We start from the raw sequence: 23513 nt of genomic DNA, 5'->3' as shown, positions 1-23513 counted from the left end.
AGGTTTTTCTCAGAAGCTTTTTAATTACAAATTCAATTTCTTTAATTGGTTACAGGGCTATTCAGGCTGTAGATTTCATTTTGGCTGAATTTTTGTAGTTTATAGTTTCTCGGGAATTAGTTCACATTTCTGAGTTCTCAAATTAATGAGTTTAAAGTTACTCATTGTATTCCTTTTTTAGTGACTGCAAGATCTGTAGTGATAGCCCCTATTTCATTGCTGGTATTGATTTGTATTTTCTCTATTTCTTTCAGTCTTGCTAGAGCTTTACACTTCTTTTTCCTTGAAAAACCAGGTTTTTGATCCATTAATTTTCTCTCTTCTCTCTCTCTTTTTTTTTTTTTTTTTTTTAAGAGAGAGTATGAGTGGGGAATGGGAGAGGGATAGAGAGAATCTTAAGCAGGCTCAATGCTCAGCATAAAGCCCGATACAGGGCTCAGTCCCATGACCCTGAGATCATGACCTGAGCCGAAATCAAGAGTGGGATGCTTAACTGACTAAGCCACCCAGGCACCCCTAAAAATTGAGCTCTTAAGTAAAAATTAGAATTTTGGAAATTTTGTATATGCCACCCTGAGCTGGACAGTTCCCATTATTTAGGGATTTTTCTGATGAGATATGGAGCTGTATTAATGTGTGATATTTTTTATATAGCATAATGATATATGTCAACATTTGGAAGAGCTACATAACTCAGCAAACCAACAAAGTCATGCAGGCATAAGAAATCCACTCAAAGTGTGAGATAAGCCAAAAGATTGTAACTTTGCCAAAATCAATAGGCCTTATCTATTGGAACTTTGGTATCCATAAGAAGTTCCTTTCCCATGTAATTTTCTTGGTCTAAAGTTAAATCTTTACCATTTAGGTACCTTTTGAGTCCCGCTTTTGATGTCAATACATATGTGGCATAAATTCACTGTAAGCATATAAGCAGGGCAAGGTAAATCACCTCTGAATTTCTTTTCTTGGACTTTTCAGGCTTTTATTTAATTTGAATTGGACTTTTAGGATTATTTGAAAGAAATAGTGTGCCATGTTCAAGAAAAATGTTGGTTATTTCTGATAACTCTTCTCTCATTTTGGTTGGTCCTACTTTTTCACTACAAACCATAGAAATGACAATTTAGTCCAATTCTACTTTGAAATAAAATATTGGAGAGCTGGAAGCTTATTTCAGTTTGGAGAAGTAGGGGAATTGCTTTTATCCTTCTCTCTCTTCTTATTATTAATTTATATGCTGAAATATATTAGCATAGTGCAGGATCAAACCAGTACATAAATACAACCATTTATGTTTCTGCCATAAGCTTCACTGTAGATTAATCTCACTGAAAGCTTGAATGGTTTCTTAGGGGAAAATACTGGAAGGGTAGGTTTATCCCATGAGTTCCCTTAAAGATGCTGTTAATTCGCATTGATTTCAGAGAAAACAGATAAGCAGTTTGACTTCCCCCTGACTGAATGCATCATCAAGCTGTTCTCAGTACTGTTTAATGGAAACCTGAGGGCCCCTCCTGCTTTCTGGGTTTTCATATGCACAGATCCAGATGCCAAGAGAAGACTGCAGACACTACTCAGAGAAAATCCCACACTTCCTGATCAAACTTTTGAGTCCAAAATGATGACTTTATGGTGAGATCTGGGAATATATACTGGGAACTTTTTTCTCCTTTCTCCCTTCTGATTATAGTGCCCTCCAGAAGACAATGGGACAGAGCCTCAGGCGAGGGGTGAAGTGTACTTGCTCATATGGTGTGCTCAGGCTCCCCTAAGTCCCTGACCAAGCTTAGCAGTCACTGCCACCCCACACCAGGCCATCTTTCACCCTCAGAGGCCTCTCCAGGGCGGCCAGGATGCTCCTACAGCCCCGCTCACCTTTCACAGGCCAGGCGCGCGTGCGCACGCACACACACACACACACACACACACAGGCTTGCACAAGTCCACTTTTAATTGGGGTGGAGACGTGCAGTAATCTAAAAACAATCTCATTTGTCATCACGGATGGGATGGTTCTTTAACAAGCCTTCAAATGCCTTTGAAAGCCACTGTGCAGCATGAGCAGCAGTAAGAGATGTACCTGAGCCCTCACGTTTCTGTGAGACCTTGGAGCCTCGGTCCCTGGGAAGCCCGAGTCAGGCCGCCCGGGCTCTCTGGGCACTGATGCCCCTTCAGCTCCTCGCCTGGCTGACTTGTAGACACTTTAGCCACGGGACATCCGTGGCCGTGAACCCGTCGAGGGCCCCCTCAGGCAGTGGCTTCCTGCCTCTGTCCTCTTGCCTCTTGTTGGCCAGCATCACACTTCCTGGACTGTGGCTCTCACGGCAGGGACCAGCTGTATCCCCAGTGCTGAGCCGCCAGGAGACACCCTGTGAATGCTTGGCGGGGGGGAGCGGCTTTGTGGCTGCAGAGCTGACATCAGCAACCCTGCGCTCCTGCCTGCGCCTCTTCTGTGCTGAGCTCTGTGGGGACTGGCAGGGTGGTAAGGCTCTCCTGGCTCCTGGAGGGCAGAGTGGCAACTTGCCTTCCGGTGAAACTTGCAGTCCCGCCCCATCAGACATGCTCGAGAGTATAAATATGGGAAACACAGTATATTTTGTAGTCATCATGTTCATTTTTTATCATGTTTAAAATACATATATTTGTTCAACGGTGGCTACCTTTTGCCCTGAAATTTCTGATACTCATTTATTTTAGAAGGCAGTAGTGGAAATACATAAGGTGACATACAGAGAGGTTGGCTGATTTTTTTTTTTTTAGACCCACAGAATATGATGAGTCTGTCACTGGAAAATACTTCTAAATATTTCTGATAAGCTAGGAGAATGAAGCCTGAGAATTAGCTCTGATGATAGAGCTGCATCCTCCTCCTTCATTTCACCTGTAGCCAGCAAGGGCTTCGGTAGGTGGTCCCAGAAAGCACAGCTTGAATCAGCTTGTTCTAAAGCACGTGGTGGACTCGGTCCAAAGGGAATTATCTTAAAAGATCTCATCATTGAAGGGCGACCTTTCCATATTTGCATATTTAACTGTAGTAGAACATACCTGATCATATTTACATTTTTACCTCAGAAATACACTTGAAATGCACAACTGTTGCCTTTAAAAAGATTAATACTACTATTATGAGAAAGCACAACACACTGTGAGGTTGAACTCCCAGCTTCAGTAGGTGTACATAATGACCTGCCAGCAGTAGGGATTTGAATGACTATATTTACCAGAAAAGGATCTTCTACCTGTATTTTTCGGAATAGGTGTTCACAAATGATGCATTATGCCCTGTGCTTTTGTTTCTCACTGGGATTTGAAAAATAGAACTTTCCATTAGTTGTGAATTCATAAGCTTGGGGCATGAAAATGTTTGAATTTGATGTAAAAGAAGTTTTGAAAGGAAGATTAGTAGTTTAAACCAAAAGATTAGTCGCCTTGGGAAATTCAGCTGTCGAAAAAGCCGAGTTCAGTAATAAAAGGTCCTGCTCCAGCTGATTGCTCCATTCACTCTGCGATTCCTAATCTTTCCCGCCGGACCCTCGCCTGATCGACAGTGCTGATTACCAAGGCCTAATAGCATTCATTGTCACTTTACCAGAATGTGTGGGGCTCGTCTGCCTTAGACACCCCTTGTCTGTGGTGTACTTGGCTCCTCTGCTGAGTGGGAGTTGATTATTATTTCTCATATTCATTATCACTTTAGATGGAGGAGAAGGGTGAGGTCCCAGAACCGATCACGATTATGCTGGCTGACCTCTCTCACTGGCAGAGTCACAGAGGAGCTTGAAGCTGGACTCTCTTGCAACCAGCAGTTGATTCCTATCCATTCTACCACGAGAGAGTTTCTGGTAGTAGACTCAGGATTTCCATGATGGAGCAGATCGTTAAAATCCAGGGCAAGCTCACCCTTCTTCAGGGTAGGGCACCTGGAGCCACAGGACAGGGTTCTTCTTCAGAGCTGCTGCTTCCCTGGTTTCTCACAGAAGTAAATGATCTTTACTGTGGCAGGTGGGTTGTGGTCCCTTTGTAGATGAGCAGAAGATTATCTCCACGTCGGACAGGTAAAGTTAAATCCATTTACATTCTATCAAAACCTTAAAGTCCATTTAGGGAAGTGACTTTTACATCATAAAATTGTGATGTTATCTTTTTTTTTTTTTAAAGATTTTATTTATTTGAGAGAGAGAGAATGAGAGACAGAGAGCATGAGAGGGAGGAGGATCAGAGGGAGAAGCAGACTCCCCGCTGAGCAGGGAGCCCGATGTGGGATTTGATCCCGGGACTCCAGGATCATGACCTGAGCCGAAGGCAGTCGCTTAACCAACTGAGCCACCCAGGCGCCCAATTGTGATGTTATCTTAAGAGAACATTACGTGCACTGCTCTCCTTTGGATGGCCCTGAAGTCTGTGTTATCCAGACAGACGGGACTCTCTTGTTCATAACTGATTTATGTTCTATATAAAAGTATGTGAAAATGGAAATTTCAGAGTTTTTTGTAGGAATTCATTCCAGGGTCTTACAGTGTTCATTGTTAAGAACATAGAAGCTGTGACTTAATGTCTACTTACTTTTCCCAAGGAGAGGGAGAACTGCTGTTCGTTATTTGGGAAAACACACCTGTGCACACACACACACACGTACACGCATACACATATACATACATACATACACACATGCACACACATGCACACACACCCTCATCGAGCACCACGTAGACCATTGACTTTTCCCTAGGTCAGAGTTTGATGATCTTATTTCAGAGGTAACTCAATCATTTTTGTCTTTATGGATCTTTTCAGACTTTTCTCTGTTCCATTTAAGGTATATAAGGATCACATGCTTTTGTCAGGGGCTGTGTGGACCTGAATATTAACGCTTCTGTCTCTTTTTTTTGTCACCTAAGCCTTTGTGCTCTGTTGCTTTTATGCCCTCTGAACTTCATGATCTGCATGTATTTCAGTGGTAAATAGTGCCAGGTTCAGAGCAATAATGCTGTTATTCTGCACACTGGCTAATCTGTGTTACAATATTTGTATAACGATTGTCACTTACGTAAGATCCCAGAGCACGGACACATTTGCCTCCCTTCCTCCTATCATAAATGTTAGTTATCTGCGCTAACCACACTTCTGTGATCATTTGGATCACAGGATATTGGCTTGCCAGCTATATGAAACTACTCTTTATGAAAACTTCTTTTCCTGCTAATTCAGAGTGTGCAGCATAATTTGTACAGAGTATAAGCATGTTTAGTAAACTATGAATTCTAGGAAAAATTGAATTATGGTATCATTTACATTTAAAACAGTCATATAATATATTAAATTGATGATGCTCTGTCAGTTGTAAAACCAAATTCACATCCTTGAGTGTCTATTTTGAAGCTTTTTTCTTTTCTTTTTTTTAATTTATTTATTTTATTTATTTTATTATTTTTTATTTTTTTTATTTTTTTAAAGATTTTATTTAATTGACAGAGAGAGACGCACACAGCGAGAGAGGGAACACAAGCAGGGGGAGTGGGAGAGGGAGAAGCAGACTCCCCACTGAGCAAGGAGCCCGATGCGGGGCTCAATCCCAGGACCCTGGGATCATGACCTGAGCTGAAGGCAGACACTTAACCGACTGAGCCACCCAGGCGCCCCGAAGCCTTTTTCTTTTAAAAGATATATTTTTTATGACTCATTTTTGTAGGACTCTGGAGCGATATGAAGTGGCGTTTCTTTCTCCATCGTTAAATATGGTGCAAGCGGCAGGGCACTAATACAGCCTGGAGCTCAGTCAACCCCAAGGTGTAAAGCTATAGTCGTCACTTCAGCCTCATGAGGCCATGAGAGTGGACAGTTTTAGATGAAGTGTGTAGCAAAGAGGGACATCGGACACTCTGTCACTGCTGGCAGTCAGCCTGAGGATGCCCTTGTAGCGTGGCTCAGAGTGGGTGGTGTGCAGTAGCACCTTGGGATGGGACGAGGATCGACTGCCTTCCTGTCTTGCAGTCACAAATTTCGGTCACAGTGCCTGATACTTTGCCATCTCTATTCCTGCATCAGACGTAGCCGTAGCCTCTTATGGGACAGCAGCTGTGACTTATTCTCGTTGCATTCCTAGCACTAATAACTAAATCACTGTGTGTGTGTGTGTGTGTTTGTGTGTGTTGAACAGAAAATCGTGCAAGTCAGAGACCTAAGAATCCTTCTTGACACCTCTCTTTCCCTCAGTCCCATATTCAGTCCATCGATAATTTTCTTTTTCGCTACCTAAATATTGTTTTAAAGCCACCCATTTCTCTCCATCTCTACCACTACAACCATTGCTGTTACCTTGGCCCAAACCACTGCCACCTTTAAGAGCATTTGCCTGGATCACCGCAGTGGCCCTAACTGGTTTAATCCCACTGCTCGGGCCCATCTTAATTCCTTCCCCATGGTGTGGCCAGATGAGCTTTTAACAGCACAGCCTCTTCAAAGGCTGTCTGCTGTCCTTCCATAATAATGGCTAATCATCATTATCACCATAACACTGGCAGTACTTTGACCAAGGCCAGTGAATAGCGTATCATATAATTTATCATTCACACAAGGACACTTTTGAATGTGAAGTGGCACCATTGAAAATCACACAGCGATGACATGGAAACACAAAGGATGTTCGCTTGCCTTGCCTGCAACACCCTGTGAGGCCTAGACCTTGTTCACCCTGCTCCCATTCACTCTGTCTTCTATGTGCCCATAGATCTGCTTGTTTTTCAGTCTTTTGTACTTTCCAGGGTTATTCACCATGTTTGCTACCACCACAGGGCCTTTGCAGATGACACTACTTGAGTTTTTGAATCCTACTGATCTTTTAGCTTCTGCATGGCATCTCATTGACTAGGCTAAGCCTTTTTTTTTAATAGGCTCTTACCACATTCACAAATGCAATTTAACATTTAATTATTTGAATGAATACTAGTAAGAGATTGGCAATATTCTATTATCCATATACCAGTAGTAGAATGCAGTGGTCAACACAATGGCAAAATAAACTCTATACAGTTGGCCCTTGAACAACATGGTTTTGAACTGTGTAGACCCACTTATACATGGGTTTTTTGTAGTACAGTACTATAAATATATTTTCTCTTCCGTATGATTTTCTTAACATCTCTTTTCTCTAGCTTACTATATTGTAAAAATACAGTAATACATATAATATACAAAATATGTGTTAATCGACTGTTTATATTATTGGTAAGGCTTCTGGTCAACAGTAGGCTATTAGTAGTTAAGTTTTTGGGGAGTCAAAAGTTGTATGTGGATTTTTGACTGTGGGGGGGGGTTGGTGCCCCTAACCCCTGTGGTGTTCAAGGGTCAGCTGAATATTTAAGTTCTATATATTGGGGCGCCTGGGTTGCTCAGCTGGTTGAGCATCCACCTCTTGATTTAGGCTTGGGTCATGATCTCAGGGTCATATGATCGAGCTCTGTGTTGGGCTTCACGTTCAGCATGGAGTCTGCTTGAGTTTCTCTTATTCTGCCCCTTCCCTGCTAGCGTGTGCACATGCATTCTCTCTTTCTTTCTCTCTCTTTCAAATAATCTTAAAAAATTAAATTGTATATATTAAGTACAAAAAAACCGAGCTGTATGTACTCCAACTTAATGTAAAAATACAGTTAATATGCTATTAACAGCATACTGTTAATATGCTATTTGATGCTTAATTTGTTAAAAATACAGTAATTTAAAAGCCCAGCTTAGTAATTCCACAAATTTATCCAAAACGTGAAGTTAAGATATGGGTTCTTGAGAAGATTTCCTTAAGGAGAAACGCATGGCATTTAGAGTCATAATATATAGAATTCAAGGATTCTGTAACAGATTATCTGAGTTTTAAATGGTGATTTCACACTCACTGGGTGGCCTTGAGCAAGTTACTTAGTTTCTTTGGGTCTCCCTTTACTCATCTGGAATATAATAAGGAAGGAATATAATAAGGACTATAATAGTGACATTTGTCTCATAGGGCTTTTGTGAAAATTAAATGAGGTAGTGCGTACAAAGCGCTTAGCACAGTTTCCAGCACATAATAAATACTCAATGAATACCAGCCATTGCTGTTATCTGTGTTGTTGTTATTCTGTTTATTTGTTCAGCAAATATTTTATTCAGTATCTACTTTGCCTCTGGCATTGTTCTAGGTTCTGGGATTCAGAAGTAGTCACTAAGAGGGCATAGAATGCGTTGGTATAATCCATAAGTACTCATTTCGAGATCTTGTAGGTGCCATGACTGGGACAAATGTCATGGTTTGTTGGGGCATGTTGGTAGGGAGAGGTTTTGTCAGCTGGAAGGATGAGAGCGAGTCTGCTCACACAGAACTGGGGGTGCATGGGGGGTGGGAAGGAGCACCTGGCAAGGCCCAAAAGGGTTCAGCCTGGTTCAGAGTTAGAGTGTTCATGTGTGAGTAGAGAGGGTCGGGGGCCTGAGAGAGGCAGGTGTGCCAGGGGGATTGTGTTCGAAAGTGAGGAGCTAGAATTCTGTTTATTTTAGTGATGAAGAAACAGAAACACATGCCCTAATCAGAGTCATGTAGAAAATTAGTGATGGGGCCGGAACTAGAAGCTAAGTGTCCTGTGTTCATATTTATGTATTTCTAACTATTGAAGTGTACATACAGAAATTGCACAAATCTTACATAGAATAATTTTCCATGAATTTTCACAAAATGAAGTGCCCCTGTGTAATCACATCGGGAAATAGGTCCTGGTCTGCTCGCCATAAGCTGCCCTGTTACACCCCTACACTGTCCCTGTCCCCCTGAGGTAACATTTATCCTGACCTCTAAGAGCACAGATTAGTTTTGCCTGGTTTTGAATTTTCATGAACTTTTGGATAGAAGCATATGCTATAAACTTCTTTCGGTCTGGCTTCTTTCACTCCACATGTGTCTGTGAGATTCATAGGGGGGACCAAGAGTTGTTGCATTCCCATTGCTGTGTAGGATTTTGTTGTATAAATACACACAGGTTTCCATTTCTATAGCCCCGTGTGTGTGTGTGTGTGTGAGAGAGAGAGAGAGAGAGAGAGAGAGAGAGAGGTGGAAGCTGGATGGTGCTTCCTGTCATTTATGTACGCATGTTACTCTTGCTTATCCTAGTTACTTTTTTTTTTTTTTTAACCGACTGAAGGTTACATGAAGAAATTTCTTTTAGAGCCTCTGTGTAGACCCTTGGTTGATACTGTGAAAATATAATGCCTAGTTAAAACCATGGCTTGCATGACCAGAGATTGCCCAGTACGCCTCTTTGTTTAACAGATATTAATCATAAATAGAAGTAACTGCAATGAACTTGTCAGATGTTTTTAAATGGTACTGATCATTGAGCTTTCTGCCTTCTGAAATATCATCTAGGGTATTACATGTTTCTAAGGGGTCGAGGATTATTGGCTCCTTAATTGGGCCAAATAGCCATCATTTATACTTTTTAAAATTAGGTCTGTTTAAATAAGTGATTGATTAATTGGATGAATGCCATTTTCATGTTTACTTCATTCACTTTTTTTTTCTTTCTCTCTTGCTCTCTTTTTTTTTTGATATTTCAGATGATGTTGTGCCATATTTTAAAACGGAGCCAGGCCTACCGCAGATTCACCTGGAAGGCAACCGCCTTGTTCTCACTTGCCTTGCTGAAGGGAGCTGGCCTTTGGAGTTCAAGTGGATGCACAATGACCGTGAGCTCACCACCTACACCAGCGAATATAAGTAATTGATTGCTTGAAAATAAGATTCCATTTCAAGTTGATGTGTTTAGAATATTTGCCTTATTGACCATAATAGCACAAAGGGTGAAAATATTTGATTGAATTTCTAATGCATTAGGATTAAAGGAATAGAGTTAATTAGAATGTGATTTAATATTCTGATCTACATTGTATTTACACCTAGGAAGTCTATCATTATATTTGTAAAAGGAAGCCCATTAGTGAAATTACCAGACTAAAAAAAGCTATAGTTACGGAGGAATGCAAGTAACAGCTTTAGCACGATATATTTGCTGTCTTGTGGCAACAGCCCCACCCACCAGTATTGTTCATATTTAACAAGCATGAATGTTTAAACAGAGATCTTTAAATCAGTAGCTTCTGGAGCTCTGAGCAGTCAACAGAAAATTTACCTGGCTAACTTTTAGAGTCAGGATGGGAGAAGATGAGGCTTTGGGAGAGGGACATGAGCAGAGTCTCTTGTTCCAGCAGCAAAAAAGGATGTTTACTGAACTCCTGCATGTGCTAGGTGTGGGGTGCAGGAGTGAGCATGATGCTCTGAGGCAGAGGGGAGGCTGAGATGAGGTCACACCTGAGCTGTGGCTTCTCCCAGGACCAGTGGTACCCGCTTGTAAACCTCCTGGTCTCCCTGCAGTACTCAGGTCTTTTCAGGTTTAAATCTGTTTAGCTTCTGTTTCTATGTGAGGGTTATTATAACAGATGCTGTAGTTCTGAGTAGGACAGAGAATTAGTGACTGCCTAAAAAGTCCAAGAGGTCCCCAAATCAGCAATGTCATGCTCTTATTTAATGGAAATTAGAGAATTGGTTGTCCAGAGGTATTTTAAATAGAGTATGGGCTTCTGAACATGGGGCATAGCCATCACTCACTCACTTTGGAAGTCAGAAGTTAGGGGCATCTGGCTGGCTCAGTCGGAAGAGCACACAATTCTTGATCTCAGGGTTGTGAGTTTGAGCCCCATGTTGGATGTAGAGATTACTCAAATAAATCTTAAAAATTTTTAAAAAATAGTCAGAGGTTATAATATGATGGTCCATGAACCACATCCAGCCTGCCCAGAATGTGGTATGTGTGTATGTACTTAAAAAATCAGTTGAAAATACATGTGGATATACACACAGAATATATTTCTTAATTGCTTGCCAGCATTTAACAATTGTAAGATTTCATATAAAAATGCACTTTCTGGTCCCTCTTGACCAGTCAGAAGGCCTAGCCACCTGGCTCTGCTGCCCCACACAGAAGAACCGTGTTTTGCTCAGTTACCTTATCCACCTGCTCTTTGTAGACATAGAAATTTGTGACCACCTCTTTCATTATTAGGCCTATACTATCAGAGTATCTGCTGTTGTAGGAGCAATTTATCATAATAGTGTAAGATCATGTTGACATCAGCAGACCCAGGTTTGAATCCCAGCTCACTCCCAATTAGCATCAGCGATGTAACTTCAGGCAAGCCACCAATACCTGCAAAATGGGGGTGATCATACCTCATTTGTGGTAGTGTGAGCATTAAAAGGCTCTAATGTAGGTAAAATGGTGTATTTTCTGGCCCACAAGCAATCAGCTAATAAATCCTAGTTGACATTCTGTATTATTATAATGAGGTGTTAGGGTACTTGGTTTTGTAGGAGGGGCATAAGAAAGGAAAAGACAAACAAGCTTAGAAATGAGAACCACGTGTGAGTAGTGGGCTTTAACAGCCAGTCCCTTGAATCCAGATATTTCTGTTCAACTTCTGTGTGTGACTTTGGACAAGTGACCTAACCAGTTTGGTTTTGATTTTCTCATCTGTAAAATGGGTGTGATATAACCCACCTCAGAGATTTCTCATAAAAATGAAGTGACGTAATGTTTTGTATGCCCCAGGAAGAAAGGAATGAAGTTTCAGAAGACTCCAGATTATTCTTCCCTACAAAAAGTAGTAATGTGGATGATCTATAATGATGGTCTTCAAATTGGGGAACATGGCCATGGATAGTGGCAAAGGAATTTCTTTTTAGATGTTCAGTTTCCATATGTGTGTTTTCTGAGGTTGAGCTGACTGAGAACATGCCTCTGTGTGGGCACCTGTGGTTCTCTTCCCCTGCCCCTCTTTGTGCTCTTTCTCCCAGTTCACAGAAGGAAGGCTCACTCTCCCTGAGTCCTCTTACGGAACTGCTTCTCAAGGATGCAAGACAAGTGCATAGTTAAGAATATTCGGCTTGAACAAAGTGTTGGGCTCTTTTAAACAACCCCAGAAGAACTTCTTGCCTTTCACATATTCCCTTTAGGGGAAAACAGGACACTAGAAATGGGATATTTTGATCAATTTTGGGTTTTTAAAAATTCGGATACGTTATATAGTTAGGCAGCAAGAGCTATACCAATTTTAACATCCTCACCTTTTCCATTCTCCAGCTGTTACCAAAGAATATATTGTGCCTCAAGGAACGTTTAATGAGAGCAAAGCAAAGAGTGTGCAAGATAGATCCATGGCAGACAAGGGCATCTTGTTTTATCTAGGTGGCAAACCCACAGCCGCACCCTGGGGCTTGTCCACTTATACAGAGCAGGAGTAGAGTATTCAGGATTTGTTAGAAAGAAGAATGAAGTCAAGATATATTCTTTTATGAAGCATGTTCTTTCTGCATTTTACCCTCCTCTGAGATGAGAAGAGTGTGGTGAGGCCTCAGTTGGAGATATCAGGGAGGAGGAGGTAGAAAGTGTTGTTTCCTTCGATCAGATCCATGTTCTATCTTGATATAGAAGGGACATGCACACGAGGAAAGTTAGGGCTTTGTATTTTTCTCAAACATTTACTCAGAAGACACTTTGATTAACTTTTGCAAAGATTATTTGATACTCTAAATCCATATCCATTTTTTATTACTTTCCTGTGTTTTGCTTGCTGCTATGCTTCAACCTCTTCTCTACTTATTTGCTTGTTCCATGTACTCATTGGATTTAAATGAACACAAATGGCCACAAATATGTTGTCAATACCTTCTCTTTGTTGTTAATTTCTATCCAATTCTGTTTATTCTAGTGGTAAATAACTTCCCATTCAATGAAATGTAATTGAAAAAAAAAGCCACTTTCCTGTCATTAAGAAACATTTTCTTTTTAAATTTTAAAGGCTTAATAATTATATTTCAGCATTAACACATATATGTTGTTTTGATTAATTGTAATAATTGCAATGAACATGTAATACAGAAGAATTTTTATAAGCACTTAGAATCTTTTGATCAAAGGATATCCTTTTTAAGTTGCCGTTGATATGTGTATTTTTACTGCAGATAAGTATATTGGATAATCAATAAGTATCTTTCAGGCATAAAAATATGTTACAGTAGAATAAAATTCTATGGGGTAAATAGATTTACAACTCAAGTTCAAAGAGTAAAAAGGAACAGTATGAAGGTTGTATCTGTTAAAGAGTTCATTAATAAAAAATGGATAATGTGCTGGGGTGCCTGGGTGGCTCAGTCGTTAAGCGTCTGCCTTCGGCTCAGGTCATGATCCCAGGGTCCTGGGATCGAGCCCCGCATCGGGCTCCCTGCTTGGTGGGAAGCCTGCTTCTCCTTCTCCCACTCCCTCTGCTTGTGTTCCCTCTTTCGCTATGTCTCTCTCTGTCAAATAAATAAAATCTTAAAAAAAAAATGGATAATGTGGATTTCAAAATCTTTAGATTCCGTTGGACACATGTAAAACAGCAGTGTAACAGGGGCGCCTGGGTGGCTCAGTTGGTTAAGCGACTGCCTTCGGCTCAGGTCATGATCCTGGAGTCCCGGGATCGAGTCCCGCATCGGGCTCCCTGCTCGGCAGGGAGTCTGCTGCTTCCTCTGACCCTCCTCCCTCTCATGCTCTCTGTCTCTCATTCTCTCTCTCTCAAATAAATAAATAAAATCTTTAAAAAAAAAAACAGCAGTGTAACAGTTTTGTTTTAAAATGCTAAATCAAGGACGCCTGGGTGGCTCAGTCGGTTTAGCTTCTGCCCTCGGCTCAAGTCATGATCCTAGGGTCCTAGGATCAAGCCCCACATCTGGCTCCTTCCTCAGCAGGGAGCCTGCTTCTCCCTCACTCCCCCTGCCTGTGTTCTCTCTCTGACAAATAAATAAAACCTTAAAAAAAAAATGCTAACTCAGGGGTGCTTGGGTGGCTGAGTCAGTTGAGCGGCTGACTCTTGGTTTCAGCTCAGGTCGTGATCTCAGGGTCCTGGAATCGAGCCCCGCATGGGGTGCCTGGGTGGCTCTGTGCTTAGCGGGGAGTCTGATTGTGGATTCTCTCTCTCTCCCTTTACCTCTCTCTCTCTTTCACACACACACATAAATAAATAAATCTTTAAAAAATGCTAAATCATACACCATGCCATTATTATATAGGCAACTATTTAGACTTAATGATGAAACGGTTTTATTGTCCATTTTAAAATATGCAAGGAAGATGCAGGTTTTTTGTGTTGCTCTTTGCACTAGCAGATTTACCTGTTAATTTGGCACACTCTGGATAATCCACAGGAAGACAAAGCATTGTGGGTCACTGAAGCAAGATTGCAGGGGCGGCTCATTATATATGGACCATTAAAATGAGATACATGCTTCATTCCCATTTCTTTAGAAACTTAGAAGAAATGGGTTATTCTAAAGCAAGAGTGGTTTGGGGTAGATGTGATAAATTATATTCTGTTCACTGAGGGCTTCAGACACTGAGATGGGTTATCAGGGATCCATTGTATTTTGTCATCATTTTTTTTAGATATAAAACCTGTCCAAAAATCTCATGCTATTTTTTTCAAATTACTCTTTCATCTACTTCCTTCCATTAAGCACCTTCAGCTGTCATATATTAACCTTCACGAGACCATTCTCAGTCTCAAATTGAAAAACATGGCTACTTTATGAAAATGGTAGCTGTTTTCTCCCTGAAATGGAGTCTCTCTACCCTCACCCCCACTTTGGTGTCAGTAGAAAATACTAATCCTATAAAGGGCACATAATATAAACTCAGCTTTTCTAGTTTTGACCAACAATAGCATTTTCTTTGCTGCTTGTGTTGCAAACTGCACAATAAATTTCAGTGAGTTTCCGATGTTTTTCATATTGATGCATTATGCATATTTAGGTACAGATGACTGTACTGGCAAAATTGTAGTAGTTTAGCAATTAAACCAAGTTTACATAGCTGTCATAGGCAGATTTATCTTTTTTTCCTCCAGAAAATATTTATTTTCAATTATTTTCTACTTTGAGATAAAAAATTATATTCAAATAAGAATAGATAGATATCTAAGCCACTAATTTCTTAGTGGTAGGCATGATATTCATTGTTATAACAGGAGGGATAATTGGATACTGTGAACTGCTAAAAATCTTATTGTCTCCTTATGTGACCTGTCTCTGTGGTTCAATTTCTGTGACCGTATCAACAATAGAAGTTTGATGGATATTAATTCTTTTTTTTTATTCCAGTAAGAAAATAGGAATGGTTAAGGAAAAAGTAACTTTTTCTTATGTCTTATAGAAAGATGAAAAAATTCACAATATCAATAAAAATTATTAAATACTTGGGAATAACCTTTGTAAGAACCTACATGAAGTGGAAAACCTCACTAAGAGACATAGAAGAGAATCCTAGATAGGAAATCTAAACAACCATGAAACCAGACAAGTATATGAAACAGTTGTGTTTAAGACATTGGACATCAGGCAGCCAAAAGTGGTGGTGCCTGAGAAACAGAAAATCAGTGGGCCCTCTGATTGTCCCAGCTTTAATGCCATGTGAGAATTTCCAGGCTATGGCCCAGACACAGGGTTGCACATGTGTCTGGAGGACCCCTGCGTTTGAGAGAATGGAGAATCCAGAGAGATCAAGGCAGAGTACCAGGGAAAGAGGAGTAGAGTTCTGCAGAGGTTCTATGTTAAGTATTAGGCAGAATATTCATCAGCACATTCATGTGAGGAGAGTCACCAAGGCCCAGGAAAAGACTGCCCAGAAATGATGGTAGTTCTTCCCATGCTTACCACACAGGGCTGGGTGGGGGGCCTATTCTCAACAGCCATACCAAAAATCCTCATAATTTATGGGATTATTGGATAGAGGATACAGAATTATCATGGGTCTGTAATGAGAATTACTAACCCTTGACCAAATGCAGCTCTGATCCTAAGGTTTTATAAACAAGACCAGAAAGGATCAGATGACTTTCAAGTATTTTTGAAGCATTGGAGGGGTGCCTGGGTGGCTCAGTCATTAAGTGTCTGCCTTCAGCTCAGGTCATGATCCCTGGGTCCTGGGTTCAAGCCCCGCATCAGGCTCCCTGCTCAACGGGAAGCCTGCTTCCCCCTCTCCCACTCCCCCTGCTTGTGTTCCTTCTCTCGCCGTCTTTCTCTCTGTAAAATAAATAAATAAAAATCTTTAATTAAAAAAAAATTGAAGCATCAGGGAGCAAAACTCAAGAATATTTATAGCAATACAACAATATCCAGCACCAAACAGGATAAAATTCACAATATCTAGAATTGAGTCAAAGATTATCAGGCACATAAAGAGGAAGAACAGTATGACCCATAAGGAGGAGAGAGATCAATCTATTAACCTCTCAAGCCAAAACTGACACTGACACAGGTGTTAGAAGTAGCAGAGAAAGATGTTGAAACATCATAAATGTATTCCATGTGATCAAAGCTAAATACATACATGAAAGATATTAAAAGGCAGAAATCAAACTTCTGAGGATGAACTCTATAATGTCCGAGATGAAAAACATATTGGATGGGGTATCAGCAGATTAGACATGGCAGAAGAAAATGTTAGTAAACTTAAAGGTATAGCAATAGAACTATCCACAATGAAAGGCAGATAGAGAAAAAGGGGGGGATCAAACCCAATGAAATGAGCATTAATAAGTTACAGGACAACTTCAGCTGGCCTAATGTATATGTGATTGGAATCCCAAAGGAGGCAGGGGCAGAAAAATATTTGAAGGAATAATATTGAAAATGTTCAACATTTAATGAAAACTACAAACCCAACAATGCAAGAAGCTCAGCAGATCCCAATAGTGGATTTGCTGGCCAATGCAGTAAGGGAAACAAATACAGAAGAAATAAAAGAAATCTTGATTGTAAGAGAAGACATAAAAATGTCTTTTTTTGAGGGCGACATGATTGTTGATGTAGAAAATGTGACATCTATTAAAAAGCTGCTAAAACTAATAAGTGGACTTAGTATTATGGGATACAAGATCAGTAGTTAAAAATCTTAAGACCCTGAGACAAAGCATCTAATTATGCTTTATTGCTAAGCTGTGGGAAAGACTCCTCTACTTGTCTTTTGTTTTGTTTTGTTTTGTTTTTAATCTGCTCTGCCCCTACTCACCAAAAGGAAAGGTCTATTGAATTGAGAACTCTTTTGTTAGGTGACATGTAACCAGTTGGTTTCTTCATCATCCCACTGAACTGAGTGTGACTCCCGCCTGTGTCTTCCCATAAATGGCTTAGTTCTCCAAGTTGTTTGGCTTCAGTTTTCTTGACTTGGTTTATAGTCACTCTTCTGCTTGTTACCTCTCCATTAGTCCTGTCCTCTTTGAACTGCCCAGCCCACAATAATAACAGTTATATTTGGCTCAAGTGGACTAGTCTTGCACATTTTGGCTAAAATAATTAGAATCTCTTATAGTCCTACACTGCTTAAGGCTCTAGGTCCTTTTATCTTTTTCTTAATACATTTCACTCTGGATTTTTCATTTCAGTATTTTGTCTGTAAAGAAAGCTGTAGACTGATTCCACTTTTGATTATTATTGTTTTTTAATTTCATGTAGGAAATTTATAAAAATAACATTGAAAGCCTAATGATTTATCATCACATCTCCAAAAGAAGAATCAAAGTAGTTCCAAGAAGGGTATAAATGGATTACAGGGGTTTTTGTTGTTGTAGTTGTTGTTGTTTTCCTTAACCATTTTTTTTTTCACTTGGAATATAATATTGGGCTCTGGGCCAAGATATGAAGGTTTATTATAGAACTTGGTTGTTTATTTTCATGCAAAATAGATATTTTATACCAGCATAAAAAGTTAGAGTTGTGAAGAATAGTTCTACCTGGAGTGGCATAAAATGGATGGAGGATCCCTATTCAAAGGAAAAAAGAAGCCTTAGGTCTAATTTTAATGGGCATGAAGATTCTCTCTTGGAATTGAATTATATTGCCTGACCTGAGAGGGGGAATTACAGATGTGCCATCATTATTCAGAACCAGCATAGGTCTCTGTGGACCTGTGTCCTTAGTCATAGTATCTCACTGCTGCTGGAAGAACTGCTCCACAGTAATTTGTCTGCACCCAGGCAGTATTTTACCAGACATTTTCTCAAATTTTAGTGTTTCGTGTTCAGGAAAATTCATAACAGGTTAATTTATCCCAGTTTTGGAGGGATTGTTATTGCCTAGTGATTCTTTGTGGTTTACCAGGAAGCCACGATTTTTAAAAGAGAGATGATTTGGAGAGGCATTATTTGGGTTTTTCTGTGACCATGGTGAGCACCTGGTAAGTTCAGAAGCTTTTTCAGCTGAAATTATTTTGGCTGTGTCCTGTAGTGTAGACATGTGGGGAATTCTAGACAAGCCACAGAAACAAACTCTTTCTTACTGAAATGGAACAGGAAGTTGTAGTATGGACATTGGGTTGCCCTTAGAATCAGTCTCCAGGCAGGCTGGAGATTGGGCAGGAACAGAATGAGGTGAGCCCGCTAGAGCCAATCAGCCCAGGAGCCAGTCCTGTGAGAGTCCTGCTGCTAGTTCACCTGGAGCCTGGATGCTGTTGTTTGCCACTGCCCCCCTGGGCCAGGGCTCTACTGCACCTGGGAACCACTGCTGTCAGATGAATGCTCCTTCAGCCCCGTTCCTGTGCATCACCAGCCTCAGATCAAAAGTCCAGAGTACGTGTGGCCAGTGGTCACACATTGCCTCCTACCTGTGTCCAGGGGTCTGCCTCCACCGAGACTCAGAGTGGAAAATTCTCCGAACACAGGAAAATGCTATAGATCCCAGGTAGACAAAAAAATGTCAAATGTTCACTCCAGGCAGGGCTAGTCAAGCAGCTACTTATGGGCTGAAATAGAGCTAAAGTTGCTTGCTAGAGAAACTCTGGGCTGGTTCTTGTGGTCCATCCTGAGAGGCAATTCAGAACTGAGGTATTCTCTTAGCAGGAATGGACATTTAAACCCTTGGTTTTGCTGTGATTTTGTGTTTGATTTTCTTTAATTTGCTGTTCCTGATAATGAACTAGCCCTGGAAATGTTCTGTTGGTCTAGTAGAATTCTGCCTTTATACAGTGAATACAAACATTCCCTGCTGTGTTTATTTGAAATAGGAGCAGGCATTTTCTATATTTTAGTGGCATATGGTGCTAAGATTTTATCATACTTTCTTATAAAGAGCCAGGAAGCTTTCTCTGCTTAAAAATGTGTGTTTATAAACAATAGGCTTGCAGTGAATATTCCCATCTGTTAGGTGAACATAATTTGTGTAGGAATTCCTATAATAGGTGGAGTACTTTGCAACTTTTTTGTATATTTTTTCCTTGGCGAGACATTAGACTAAAGAGATGGTGCAAAACAGCATATGCCTAATATTCAATTTTGTATCTGCTCCTCCCTGTGGTTTGAAAACACTGCTATTTTTGTGCATTAGTACATAGGATTACTATAGAAATTCATAAGAATTTAAAATCTACTTAGGATACTGCAAAAAAAAAAAGGAAAATGGAATGGATAACAATTATATAAATTTGGAAATGTTGCAATGATGAAACTGTTCATGTAGTTTTTCAAATATGTCCTCCCATAACTTGTGTTATTTCGTTTCCAAAAACTTTTTTGACTTCATTTTAACTTAATTTCAAAACTCCTCCTTATTATAATAACAGTATCTGACAGTTAAAGGTGCTCATCCTTCTAGTCTTGATTTGTAATTTAAATAAATGGCATTGACTTTTTGTGTTCGGTTTGATATTATTCTTATTATCCACACTAATTAATTTTTTGTTTGAGATGAGCCATTCCTCAGAATAGAGTAAAATTTTGAAGATTAAAACTCAGCAATAATTTTCATAAAAGATTTTATTAATCTTGTCATGGGAATACCAAGATGATTATCAGAGGGAAAACATACTTTGATTAATATTTGCTTAGTGCTGAATTACCTATATTGTCCAAATGTTTTATTCACTTAAAAATTATGCCTTTAAGTTCCTTTCTCAGGTTGATGAACTGGACATACTTGAGTAAAAGGATGAGCAGTCAGTTGAATATAAGCGATTTCAAGCTATGTTTAGGAACTGAGCTAATAAAGCATACTGTTCATGGTGCTTTTTACCCGATTTTTTTTTTTTTTTTAAGATTTTATTTGTCAGAGAGACAGAACACAAGCAGGGGGAGAGGCAGGCAGAGGGAGAAGCAGGCTCCCCACCGAGCAAGGAGCCTGATGTGGGACTCGATCCCAGGACCGTGGGGTAGTGACCTGAGCCGAAGGCAGCAGCTTAACCGACTGAGCCACCCAGGCGTCCCTTTTTACCCGATTTTTCAAAGTTTCTCTGATTATCCTTTTGAGAAGTATTTTTAAATTGAAGATAACTATTAACATCTTTGTAATAAAGGATAACGTCGCTGAGTTTTCTCTTTGGGAAATAGGCTACCATTCGATTTGGTGTTAGCTCTCTTTTTCTTTCTTGTGGTAGGCAACTTCCTATTTGTAAAAAGTATTCAGGACTCAGCCTTATTCTTGATTTGTTTTTGAACATGGCCTAGAAACCAATTAATGTACTCTCTTAGGTATCGTGAAAGGTTTGGGCTCTGGAGCTTTAAAACTCACTTCAAGTGGTCCTTGGTTATGAATCGTACTTGCTTATGGATTTCAAAACATCCTAAGTTATAAACTAATAGTAAACCCTAAAGCAGGGCTTTTATGGGATCTGTATCTTCTAACTACCTTTTTTTCTTCTGTAAAATGTTACTGAAGTTTTTAGAAAGGCATTGATTTGAAGGATGTGATTACTTACAGTCACAGCAGTGGAAAATACCAATGAAATCACCTTTCAGTTACCCAGAATGTTTTTAAAGTTATGTCAGGCCATATGCAGAGAAGGAAGCGAGGGAAGTGTATGAATTGTGTTGGGGGTTCTACAACAGTGAGTGCAGAGGGCATTTGTCAACGGGTCGTTGCTGTCTTTGCCTCGATGACACCTGTATCTCATCCTGAAAGTGTCGTTGGAATTTTTAGGGAGAGTAACATGACACATTATGTAAAGATTGTTGCCAGTTCTAGAAATAACTTTTAGAGATTCTAAGAGAGAGAATTGTAAACACTTCTTGTTGAAATGTCTAGTTTAAGTGTAATGACCTATAGCTATTTTACATTTGTCATTTTTTCAACTAGTTATGAGTGTTCTCTTTTCCATGCATGGCAGTGTGCCTGGCGCCAGGGGTAGAGTGATGAGCAAGGCAGGTCTAGAATCTAGCTTCATGTACTACTGAAAGCCTCACTGGGGAGACAGACATTGATTATGTAATCTCACAGATAAATTGCAGTTGGGGTGAGCATGTTGACAGAGAAGAATTACATAGACATTAGTTTACCAAAAATAAAATATTTGTTGAGCACTTGTGAAATGAGATGCCAGAGCTGCTCCTAGATATAGAAGCATTAACACTTCTTTTTGGTATTTGGCAGGTATATTATCCCGTCTTTACAGAGGCTGGATGCTGGGTTTTACCGCTGTGTGGTGCGAAACCGGATGGGAGCTCTCTTGCAGAGAAGATCAGAAGTTCACGTCGCATGTATGTGTGCACTGGAAAAGTCTCCAATGATGAATAACAGAAACAAAATGTCTGTGGGGAATGCTGATCAGAATCACTTTTTAACCATTGTAGGAATTGAGACTCTGTCTTGGATTCTCTTTGGAATAGAGTAATTGCTAAAGGTTTTGGGAGATAACTAAATAGCCAGTGGGGCTGGTCTGATGGTGGTGACGGGGTTAATGAGGTAAATGCCAGTCCTGGCCACTCAGTAGTCAGGAACTCCGTCAGGCCCTGTGGAAGACAGAAAACAAAATTTAACAAGATGCCTTCTCTTTTATGATTAGCTGCTCTTAGCATTTATGATACTCAGGTTCAAATGTTTTTCAAGTAAAAAATTAAACCCAGTTAGGAAAAATTTTGTCAGTTCCTAATTAGTTCTTTCCAGTGATTTGTTTAGAAATCCTTTAGCTACACAATAAAAACTAGGTGGATAGTAATGTCCTAGATGGGCTTACTGTTAGTTACTTGATGAGTTCTCTGTGGGGCAGACCCATTTCGGAGTAAAAGTAACTGGAGGAGATATCAGAACGCAGAGTTTGCCTTTGATGTCGTTTTTAGCAGGAATTGGGGAGACCAGCTGGCTGACGTAAAGCGCTTAATACTTTTGTAGTCCAAAATCTGTGAAGGGTCAAGTCCATCTAAAATGGCCTATCTGCTTTATTACGTTTTGAATTTATTACCAAAATGTCTCTTCATTTAAAAGAAAGCAGAAGGTGTTTATGAAGCTTTAAGTTACTAGGTTATGACAGATTTGAGAGAATTCCAGAGAGCTCTTAAATTGGGCTGTCACCCAACGATGACAGTGTTTTCTTATTTGTTTTTTTGACCACGGGTAAGGCCTATAGTTTTCAGCATTACTATATCAAACAGAATAATTGCTCATTACTCTACTATTCTTTAATTACTAGTGATTGAGTGAGGTGCTGATCCTGTACATGTTTAGTTATGTTTTTAATTAGGAAAGCTTAACTTTTCTGAATTGTGGTGAACTCACTCAGCTAAATCTTTCTGCGGAATAACTGAGAACTTCTATTCAATGGAATAATTGAAAACATAATAAATACAAAGTTCAGATCAATACCCCAAACATATTTGAATAAGTTAACAGCTTGGAATTTATTATATTAAATTCTATTATGTAATATTAAATTTGGGGCTTTTTTGGGTTAATTATTTATACCCTTGTTTCTGTCATTTATCTCTGGCTCTTAGATGTTTTCTTCTCTCTCTTTTCTCCTTCTTTTTGATAATAAGTTTCAACAAGTTTGAAAATAACCGTGACTGCTTTCCTAATCTGTTTCATTAGTTTGTTTCATCTCTTTCTTAGAGTATTAAATGCTGCTTATTACATAGGAAATAATTTTCTTTGAATAAAAAATCCATTGATAATAGGGATTTTCTGTGACTATTCCAAATGTTTATACACAGAGAGACGACCATAGTATATATACCACGTGAGTGTATACACATGTATCTGTATCTAAGCATGACGTAGACATTTTTCAGAAGTTTCAAATGTTACTAATTTGAAAATTGGCCTCTTATACCTACACTCTAATGACTGGGTTTTTTTCTGTGACGTCCATTTTTTAAAAAATGCCGTTAACCCGTAGCACAGGGACTGGCACAAAGCCTGCTTGCCCCAAATTAAAAAAAAACGAACAGCGCAATGGCGGCTGCCTGGGTGGAACTAGCCTGAGAGACTGGGGAGCCAGGGGGTAGCTGACGGTGCTCCGTTAGTCTCTGTGGTGGTGGGATGCTTTCCCACGGTTTATTCCAAAATTAAAATCAGCTGCAAACATTTCATTGTAGTGTTGCGGCGACACAGAGACCATGAAGTTCTGCTGATTAATGCATTTCATGGGCACTTTGGAGGCACACGGCTCCGCCTCATGCTTCACTTCACCGCCAGATCTGCA

At 39.9% G+C, this 23513-nt stretch overlaps 1 protein-coding gene across 13 annotated transcripts in view; it reads left to right on the top strand.

Moving 5' to 3' along the window:
- SDK1 (sidekick cell adhesion molecule 1) overlaps nucleotides 1–23513 on the top strand; it is an 854344-nt gene that overhangs the window by 327713 nt on the left and 503118 nt on the right. For 10 of the 13 annotated variants that reach the window (XM_064593372.1, XM_064593371.1, XM_064593374.1 and 7 more), the window contains 2 exons: nucleotides 9580–9739; nucleotides 21467–21573. In XM_064593372.1, the coding sequence (XP_064449442.1) occupies nucleotides 9580–9739; nucleotides 21467–21573 (267 nt within the window). Of the gene's footprint in view, nucleotides 1–1456; nucleotides 1636–2834; nucleotides 4059–9579; nucleotides 9740–21466; nucleotides 21574–23513 lie in introns of those variants that run through there. The other 3 variants (XM_064593375.1, XM_045875892.3, XM_054507722.2) reach the window with 3 other exon arrangements.

The sequence above is a fragment of the Mirounga angustirostris genome, unplaced genomic scaffold (genome assembly GCF_029215605.1).
Source record: "Mirounga angustirostris isolate CCGP_5_RB_7025 unplaced genomic scaffold, mMirAng1.0.hap1 SCAF_5, whole genome shotgun sequence".
NCBI lineage: Eukaryota > Metazoa > Chordata > Mammalia > Carnivora > Phocidae > Mirounga > Mirounga angustirostris.
The sequence above is the reverse complement of the archived record's forward strand: the minus strand, read 5'-3'. Positions and strand labels throughout refer to the sequence as shown.